Source organism: Leptomonas pyrrhocoris, assembly GCF_001293395.1.
Source record: "Leptomonas pyrrhocoris isolate H10 chromosome Unknown, whole genome shotgun sequence".
Classification (NCBI taxonomy): Eukaryota; Euglenozoa; class Kinetoplastea; order Trypanosomatida; family Trypanosomatidae; genus Leptomonas; species Leptomonas pyrrhocoris.
In genome coordinates this window covers 278,986-287,571 of record NW_015438387.1, presented here as the reverse complement: position 1 = coordinate 287,571, position 8,586 = coordinate 278,986, and the positions used below count along the sequence as shown (strand labels likewise).

Below are 8,586 nucleotides of genomic sequence, written 5' to 3'. Positions count from 1 at the left end.
GATAAGTCGGAGGTGATCCCAGTGGATGAGGAGGTGGAGGGAGAGCTGCCGGCTGGCTACACGCGTGTCGGCTTCAGCGTCATCTTCGAGGGCGAGCTGTGGGAGCGGGTGGTGAGGGAGCGCTTGCAGGCGTTGACGGACGCTTTCCGTGCCGACACAGCAAGCGCCGTAAGTGCTGAAGTGGTGGACATCCACATTCGTGAGTACGTCGTGAGCTCAGAAAGCGCGATGGTGCACTTCAGCGCGCAGTTTCACGAGTCGGTCGATGAGGCGGGGCTGCGGGAGAAGATCGACGACAACCCGTACGAGGACGTGTGGGCGCTGTACGACGAGATGGAGGAGGAGGAGGCCGGCAGCGTCGCCGCCACGGCGCTGGTGAAGCGCTTCGACGGCACCGACTGGGACCTCGCCATGGAGGCGTACCGCGACGTGCTGGAGGAGACATTCCGCGAGGACACGGCTGATGTGCTGCAGATGCGTGCGGAGCACGTGACGGTGGACAGTATGGCGGTGGGCAGCCTCATAGTGCACTTCCGCGTCAGCTCCGTGGACACGCCGGTGGAGACAATCACATCGCTCGTGGACAACTACGCGTACCCGAAGGTGTGGGCGCTCTACCTCTCGCGCGAAAGCGAAAGCCGCCGCACCTCGGTGCAGCTCTCCAACACGCGCGCATCGCGCAAGGTTGAGCCGTTGGTGGTCGAGGAGGGTCTTGAGTCCGAGGATTCGGTGACGTACCTTCGCAAGGCCCTCGCCGACGCCCGCCGCGACCGGGACATGTACATGGAGCAGGCGGAGAAGGCGGAGGAGGAGGTGCAGCGGTCGAGCCAGCGGGCGAGTCAGTACCGCAAGTAAGTCAGGAGGTCACTCATTGAGTTTTTTCACGTGGCCGCTTTTCGTTACGCCGGGCGCAAGGCAAAAGGAAGGAAGGCGGGTGAAGTGCGGTTTGAGGGTTTTGGTTGAAGACGAACGGCGGTCTGTATTATGTGGGTCTCCAGCAGACGAACGAAACTACCTTCATGCGTGTGCAGTTCAGCACGATGTTTGTTTTTCCTTTTCTTTTTGTCGCCTTTTATGCTGTGGCGGCACTGCCGGCTCGTTGTCCTTACGGCTCCTCTCCTTCCCTCCTGTTTTTTTTTTTCTTTGGGCGAAGGTGGGCCGACCCAGCGAAGCGTTTCCTTTTACGTGTTTGTTGCTGTTGGACCTTCGCGTTCTCCTTTCTTGTCAACCCGCAGACATCTACATGGAAGAGGAAAGGTGAAGAAGAGACGTTACTGAACCAAAGTGGACGTTTATTCCGATATATATATTTTTCCCAGTCTCATATTTATTGTTATCCTTAATCCTCGTTGGCAGGCAGAGGTCTCCCCCAACGGAACAACAATAGCAACGAAAGTTGTGGTATTCGTGATGTAGCTGATTTGAGTCGACCGTGCATTGTCTCGTTTCCCTTCACCTCACCGTGCCAACAGCTGTTGCCCTGCATCGTGTGCAGAAGAATGGAAGTTTTCTTTTTCCTTTCGTTTCTCTTCCGTTGACATGCTAATGACACCAACATCTCCTTCGGAAAAAAAGGTTCTCGGTTTCGTTTTTATTTTTTCCCTTCTTCTAGTTCAATGGAGCTGTACCGGATTCATCGTTGTTTTCTTTTTTGAAGTTTTGGCTTTAAAGTTTTTGTTCGCCTCATTGTTATTCCATTACATGTGTTTGGGCAGATCAAACAAATAAGCACCACTAACGGCAAAGATCACCATCACAGAATGCTATCGCTGCATCCAATGAATGCGACGTACGCGAGACTCCGTTTGAAAAGTGCTGTCTTCTCTGATGTGTGTGCTCTGCTTCGCGGGTTACTATACTCAAAACAACTACTCCCACAGAAACGGTGGATGTTCTCGAACACTTCACAAGACAAGTATTGTGGCTGCGCTGCTTAGCTGAAGAAGCGACAGCACCTACAATTCGTGCCACGCGTCGTCAGGATTAACCAACAGGGTTTGTTTTAAAAACCAATGTTTCCCATCCTCTTCCCATCCTCTTCACTTGCGCTGTCGTCTTCTCCTTCTCACTCCCCATGACTGCACTTTGGCCTCCGAATTCGTGCTGTCTTGACGCACACCTGCAATCTGCCGTCGTTTCACTCACCGTACCGCAGAGCACAGCAAAATCATTGTACGCTAATTATCCCCTTTTCGTTTTTTTCCTAGTTCAATTCTTTTCCACCTCTCCCTGTTCAGCTTGTAGGCAACTTTTTTAGTGAATACATCGAAAGAAGTTTACGCAGACAGCGAACACTAGCGGAGCTCGTTTCGACAGAAACGCAAAACAAAAGCCCAGCAACTACTACAGTTTCTTCTCTATATACTCTCTTTGTTTCTCTTCTATTTTCTCGGGTACAAGAGAAAAGCAAGACATGTCGGAGTCTGTTTCCTTTCACTCTGAGGAGGGCGCTGATGCCAACGTCGGCGCCGTCGTGCTCGGCGACCGCACCGACCTCCACATCGGCGACTATGTCGGCTTCGAGCGCATCTCCCCCAATAGGGAGTGGAAGCTGTCCCTCGGCAAGGTGATCGGCTTCCCCTCCACCCGCACGGTGAAGGTCGCCCACTACGACGCACAGAACGTGTCAACAGTCGCGCAGGACCCCAACTCTGAGAGGGAGGTGCGCGATAAGGCGGAGGCGGAGAACAAGATGGACATCTGGCACAACCGCGAGGCCCTCCGCGAGGATTTGCTGGCGGCCGCCGCGAAGGAGAAAGAGGCGACGGAGCGGCTGTTCGCGGCGCGCGACGTCACCGCCGTGCGTCAGCAGGCCGCCGGCGAGAAGGTGGCGGAAACGCTGGAGGCGCTCGACGCGGCTCGCCGCGACCTCCGCGCCATCCCGGCGAAGGAATGGAAGGAGGTGCGCAATCCATGCGAGCCGACCACCGAGATCGCCGGCCTCATCCGTTCCGTCATGCTGGTGCTCTACGAGGACAACGTCACGGTGTGGGAGGACATGCAGGAGACGATGCGCCGCCCTGACTTTTTGGACCGCCTCGTGAGCTGGGACTGCACCGTCACCCCGATGTCCATCACGCGCCGCAAGAAGATCGTCGCCCTCTGCTCCGGTGAGAAGGAGGAGACGCACGCGAAGAAGCGCCGCCGCTCCGACTCGCGCAGCCCGACCTCGGCCCACCTCGTCGTTCCATCGAAGGGCGCTACGAAGTGTGCGTTCCCCACCCTCGACGTGAGCATGCGCAGCTGGCTGAACGCCCAGCTCGCCTGCTCTGAAGCCGCGCGGGCGCAGGAGAACGTCATCAACGACTGCTTCGTCGAGCAGCAGGAGCAGCGCGTGCTGTTGCGCGAGATCAACGACATGCGCATCGGCGTCTCCTCCATCGAGTACCAGATGCTCGAGATGAAGAACGCCATTCTTGGCATCTCCGACACGCCCAAGGCGATCATGCCGCTCGACGCCTACCCGGTCGACACCGTCTTCTACAAGCGCACCTACCCGGACAGCGAGGGCCGCTTTGTGCAGGAGGTGATTCTACGCGAGTCCGTCGTCATCAACTTCGGCCCAATGGCTGATGAGGACGCCGACGGCTACGTGCGCCTCAACACCGCCCAGGCGGATCTTCTGCGCAACGCCGTCATCACGGCGAACGTCCGACATGACGCAGAGGAAATGGAGGAGCTGCTGGCTCGCAAGGAGCGCGAGGAGCAGGAGATGGCGGAGCTCAAGGCCCGCATCGACGAGCTGCGTGGCAAGTCCTCGCTGACCGCCGAGGAGGAGGAGGAGTTAGCCCAGCTGGAGAAGCTGCTCGCCGATGCGGAGCGCCGCCACCACGCGACGCTCTCTCGCATCGCCGACCTCTACGCCTGCGGCCGCGGCGCGCGCGAGATTACGGTTGCGATTCGGCGCCCCGAGTTCCGCTACACCCGCCTGCACTGCAAGATGTCCGGTGACTGGGACATGATCCTCAACGACCCGGAGCGCTACAACGAGATGGTGGCCGCCTTCTCGGCCGATATCTCGAACATGTTGAACGTGCCGGCGCAGAACGTGCTCGACATCGACGCGCGCAGCGGCTCCTTGCTGATCGACTTTACCGTGAAGCACAACGGTGACCTCGACGATGAGGAGCTGCAGGGCCTGGTGAACAAGGGCCAGTTCCCGAAGCTGGCCATGTTCTACGAGAAGGTCACCTTCAAGAAGACGTCGCCCCTCAACACGAGCCAGCAGCAGGAGGCGTGGGACGCGGAGCAGACTCAGTCCATGCCGTTGCCCATCTCGGGCATGGGTATTCGCCAGACGCTGGCGGACTACTACAACGCCGACGGCACCCTCGACGAGGAGTTTAGCGCGGAGGTGCGAGGCCACCCTGACTACCGCAAGTGCGTCATCACGATCCCGCCGCTGCGCGAGGACTATGACCAGGACCTCGTGAACGGGCCGTTTGAACAGTACGCCGAGGATGAGGAGGCGCCCGATGCGGAGATCGCCGCCGCCTCGGTGGCCGCCTCCACCGTGCAGCGCGAGTTGGCGGATGAGCCGGTTGGGGAGTCGCTGCCGCCAACGCAGATACCGCCTCACGCAGCAGCCGAGGAGGCTCCCGCTGCGGCACCCGCGGCGGAGGAAGCGGCGCTCGAAGAAGAGCCCGCGGGGGCGCTGGCTGCTGCTGAAGAATCGGCGACGGCGCCCACTCACTCAAAGACTTCCTCGAAGACCGCGTCGAAGGCGTCGTCCAAGAAGAACACTCCTGCGGAGGTCACTGATGAGCTGTAAGAATAACAGTAATCATGATAGGGTGGGAAGTGTCGGATGAACGGAAGAGAAGACAGTACGATCAAAACACGCAGACGTGACTTGACGTGGTCTTCTTCTTTTTCCTTTGGACCCCTCGATTCCCCCCTCTCGTTTTTATTCGCAGTTTTTTCTTGCCGGCGACTCCAAATTAAAAAAAAAATAGAAAGAAAAAGAGGAAAGGAAGAACAATCCGTATCAACATGTTCGTGGTTTGTTGTTTTTGATGTGATTTCCGGCCGCAGCGAAAGCTCCTGACGCGCGGGCTTTCCTTTTTCCCCTTTTCAATCCAATAGCGATTCCTGTACTTCCGATTTTCCTTTTACTTTTTGGACTACTGTCATTGAGTTTATATGTCTCGTACATCAGGTTTTCCCTCTTCTTTTTCCCGTATTGTACTTGATGCGTGTGTGTGTGTGTGTATGGTTGAGCTCCTGTATCTCTCTTTTCTATTATTATTTTCTTCTTTGTTTTCCCCCCATTTTCATTTCGTTTTTCGTCCTCTTTGTTGTGGTGGGGGAGGTTGGAACGCCACTGGTAGAAGCCGCGGCGCCAAGCAGAAAGTCATGGTGTCCGTGACCTACGCTGAATTGCCGCATCTCGCGCGTCTATCTGCATGTGCTTGTGTAGTCGCTGTTTTTTGTTTTCTGTTGTTGCTGCTCCCCCTTGTTGTGAATGTGTTTCTATACTGTACGCATTTGCACAGCCGTTGACCGAAGGGGTCGCAGATGTGGAGGGAAGGGAGGCACCAGCGGGGTTTGGCACGAAAGCAAAACAAAACAAGAGGAGGAAGGGCAAGTCCGTGTGCGAAAACCTGCTGCTCCTCTTAGCTGTTCAATTCTATCCGTTTTTTCTTGTTCTAGTATTTTCCCCTTTTCACTTCGCAAAGCACTGAAGGAAGAAGATGCGCTGAGGTGCCTTTGACCTTCCGCGATCGCGCACGAAGTACGCCCGTCAGACGTGAGGGAGTTATCGTTGTATCTACATGCTTTGTCAGCGACAGAACATGCTGTCACGTCCTGTACCGCATTGCGGTCAGGTGTCGCTGGCGCCTCGCATTTCTTGTTGTTTTATCTCTCTCCGTTTTGGCTTTCGAAACTCGTGCGTCAAGAAAGCTTTTCGTTCTCTTCCGGGTTTGAAGGTTAAAAAAAAAGAGTTATACGTCTCCTTTGTTTTTGTCTCGTTGACGTTAGTAGCGGAGTAAAACACAGAAAATGAAGAGACGAAACGAACAATACTGTCGCCACACGCATCGCCGCAGGCGGACTTGTGGAGCTTCAGCGCTGGGTTGGTGGTTTTGATGGTGTGCGCATCAGCAAGGGAGCCACACTTGCTGATGTCCCACCGCACAGCGAATAATCATACTTCCTTTTCTGCTTTCTTTTGATGGAGAAGCAGTGGAGTATTTCTACCCGTTGTCGTCGCTGTCTCGTGTGCTGTGGTGCTACGCAAGACAACGCAGGAACAGCGGCGGAGCAGGAGAGCAAGATCTCGTTGTTTTGCGCTGTGTGCGTGAGCGACCAGCCACCGGCGCTAAAAACAGCGGAGGCCTTCTTTTTCTGCTCCGTGAACTGTGGAACGAAAAAGCGAAACAAGAAATCTGGCTTGCCTGACCACTTGTATCTCTGTTGTTTTTCCTACTCTTTATTCCTCATTGCAGGGTATAACCGGGTTACCTCATCAAACTTTAAAGGAAGCAGTACTTCTACGTCGGAGAGACTCCGTGCTTTCCTATCCGCGTTACGCTTCTCTCTTCTGAAAGTGCTCTCTTCACAGCTCATCACAACAATATTATCGTGAGTGTTCTGAAAACTGCTCTTTTCGAGATTTCTGTCAACGTTTCTCGGTCTCTCTTTTCTGGGCGTTCTCATGCGTGGCTTTGCAGCATATCAACGAAGTAGCGGCCGTCGGTGCTCCGTCCGCGGAGGTGCTGCTGCTCTCGTGCCCCTCCTTAGCTCCTCTCGGTGGTTTGTCTGTCCACCGTCCTTGTCGTTCGCAGCGCCTCGGCCCACCACGTCTGCGGTACTTCGCGCACCACGACAAACACCTTCTAGCTGTTGGCGTCTTGCCTCGCTCTCTGCGCAGCGCACTCGGGCCACCACTCCTCTCTCCCTCTGTGCTCGCTGGGCATCCAACTCCGCCCGCAGCGGGGGCAAGGATATCGACATCGTGGACCAAGAAAAGCCAATCCACATCCGTGTGGCGGAGCAGAAGGACAGTCAGATTTACACCTACAACGAGTACGTCGAGAAGCATGAGATGGAAGAGCGGGCGGGGCGTACGATAAGCGAGGCCGTCGATGAGATGCGCGACAACCCGGCGTGGATGCTGTGGGCGCTGGGCTTTCTCACGTTGGGGGTGATGACAGTGGTCGTGTCGATCCGCGTGCGTCGCGAGCAGATGCGCTTTGACCCCAAGCTGCGCGCTGTGAAATCCTTCGATAGCCCCGAGGGCCCCAGCATTGGCGGTCCGTTTAATCTAATGGACGTGAAGACGGGCAAGCGTGTGACGGACGAGGACTTGAAGGGCAAATGGCTTTACATTTACTTTGGCTTCACGAACTGCCCCGATGTGTGCCCGGAGGAGATGGCGAAGATGGTGCGTGTGATTAACCACTTGGATAAGAAGGTTGGCAAGGATTATTGGCAGCCGATCTTTGTCTCATTGGACCCTCGCCGCGACACGCCGGAGAAGATCCGCGAGTACCTCAGTGACTTCTCGCCGCGCATTATGGGACTGGTCGGCACCCAGGAGGAGGTGGAGGAGGCCGCGCGGCAGTACCGTGTGTACTTTGCCGTCCCAGATGAAGAAGCGATGTCGGAGGACGACTATCTGGTGGATCACTCCATTATTATGTATCTGATGGACCCTGCCGGCAAGTTCAGCGACTACACCACGAAGGAGTTTCAGTGGTTTGAAAGCTACAGCAAGCTGCTCCGACGCATGATGGACTACGAGCGAAATAAGGCGACAGAGGAGCAGCAGCGTGCCCTGCGCGGGGAAAAGGTCGTTGAGGAGGGCGAGACGCCTGCAAACTTGCAGATCGCGAATGTGGCCTCGATGATGGACAACGCGGAAGCGCAGGCGGCCCAAGAGGCGGCTCTGACGAACCAGCCGAAGGGACTGTCCTCTCTCCGCAACGGAGGAGAAGATGATCGAGGAAGAGAGGAGAAAACTGCATGAGCGGAGAGACAAAAACAGCAAGGGGAATAAACAGAAAAGACGTGGCTGTGCGCACGGCGGCTTTCCTCTTTGCGCCATGCAGTAACGATTTTTTTTCTGAGGCTTCCGTTTCGTTCTGCGAGCATCGCGTATCTGCATCGCCACTTCCAACGGTAGGCCACCAGGCGTGGCGAAGATGACGATGTCAAGAAGCGCTGGTGAGATGCACCGCAAGCGTCGTAGGCGGTGTCGGCCTTTTTTGTTTGTTTCTTAATCGTTTGTGAGTGCGCACGCTTGAAGTGTCACTGACAAAAGAACAGGGTCTCGACTGTTGTTTTCAATCGGGTTTTTGGACGTCGCCTTCTATCGCCGAGGTGGAAGGCTGGGAATCACAGCAGAAAACGCCCGACTTCACAGGTTTCTTTTTTTTTTCTTGCTTTCACTCTTCAAAGCCAGCAAAACACGCTCCTACACCAACACGTACAAACGCACCCTATCATAAAAAGAAAAAGGTCACATCACTTCTCCTTTCACGCTCTTTAGGATGTAGAGTGAATCGAAAACCAAGGTGCCTGCGCCACTGTCCTGTGTGAAAACCACCGTTCATCAAGCCGTTGAAGAGGCGGGGGGGGGGG

At 55.7% G+C, this 8,586-nt stretch overlaps 3 protein-coding genes across 4 annotated transcripts; all 3 read left to right on the top strand.

Moving 5' to 3' along the window:
* Positions 1–228: 228 nt before the first annotated feature.
* Positions 229–855, top strand: ABB37_09443 (putative mitotubule-associated protein Gb4; the record flags this gene model as incomplete). Its single annotated transcript, XM_015808911.1, has 1 exon — positions 229–855. One exon carries the CDS (start codon positions 229–231, stop codon positions 853–855), a length of 627 nt encoding a protein of 208 aa, XP_015652624.1.
* Positions 856–2,154: 1,299 nt separating this feature from the next.
* On the top strand, positions 2,155–4,771 carry ABB37_09442 (putative mitochondrial nucleolar protein (NOP86); the record flags this gene model as incomplete). Of its 2 annotated transcripts, none has more annotated exons than XM_015808910.1 (1): positions 2,155–4,771. In XM_015808910.1, exon 1 carries the CDS (start codon positions 2,414–2,416, stop codon positions 4,769–4,771), a length of 2,358 nt encoding a protein of 785 aa, XP_015652623.1. In that variant the 5' UTR covers positions 2,155–2,413. The 2 variants fall into 2 exon arrangements, with proteins under 2 accessions (XP_015652623.1, XP_015652622.1); XM_015808909.1 differs by having other exon boundaries at positions 2,162–4,771.
* Positions 4,772–6,448: 1,677 nt separating this feature from the next.
* Positions 6,449–7,972, top strand: ABB37_09441 (putative mitochondrial electon transport protein SCO1/SCO2; the record flags this gene model as incomplete). The annotated part of the gene is made up of 1 exon (XM_015808908.1): positions 6,449–7,972. Exon 1 carries the CDS (start codon positions 6,659–6,661, stop codon positions 7,970–7,972), a length of 1,314 nt encoding a protein of 437 aa, XP_015652621.1. The 5' UTR covers positions 6,449–6,658.
* Between the last annotated feature and the right edge of the window lie 614 nt (positions 7,973–8,586).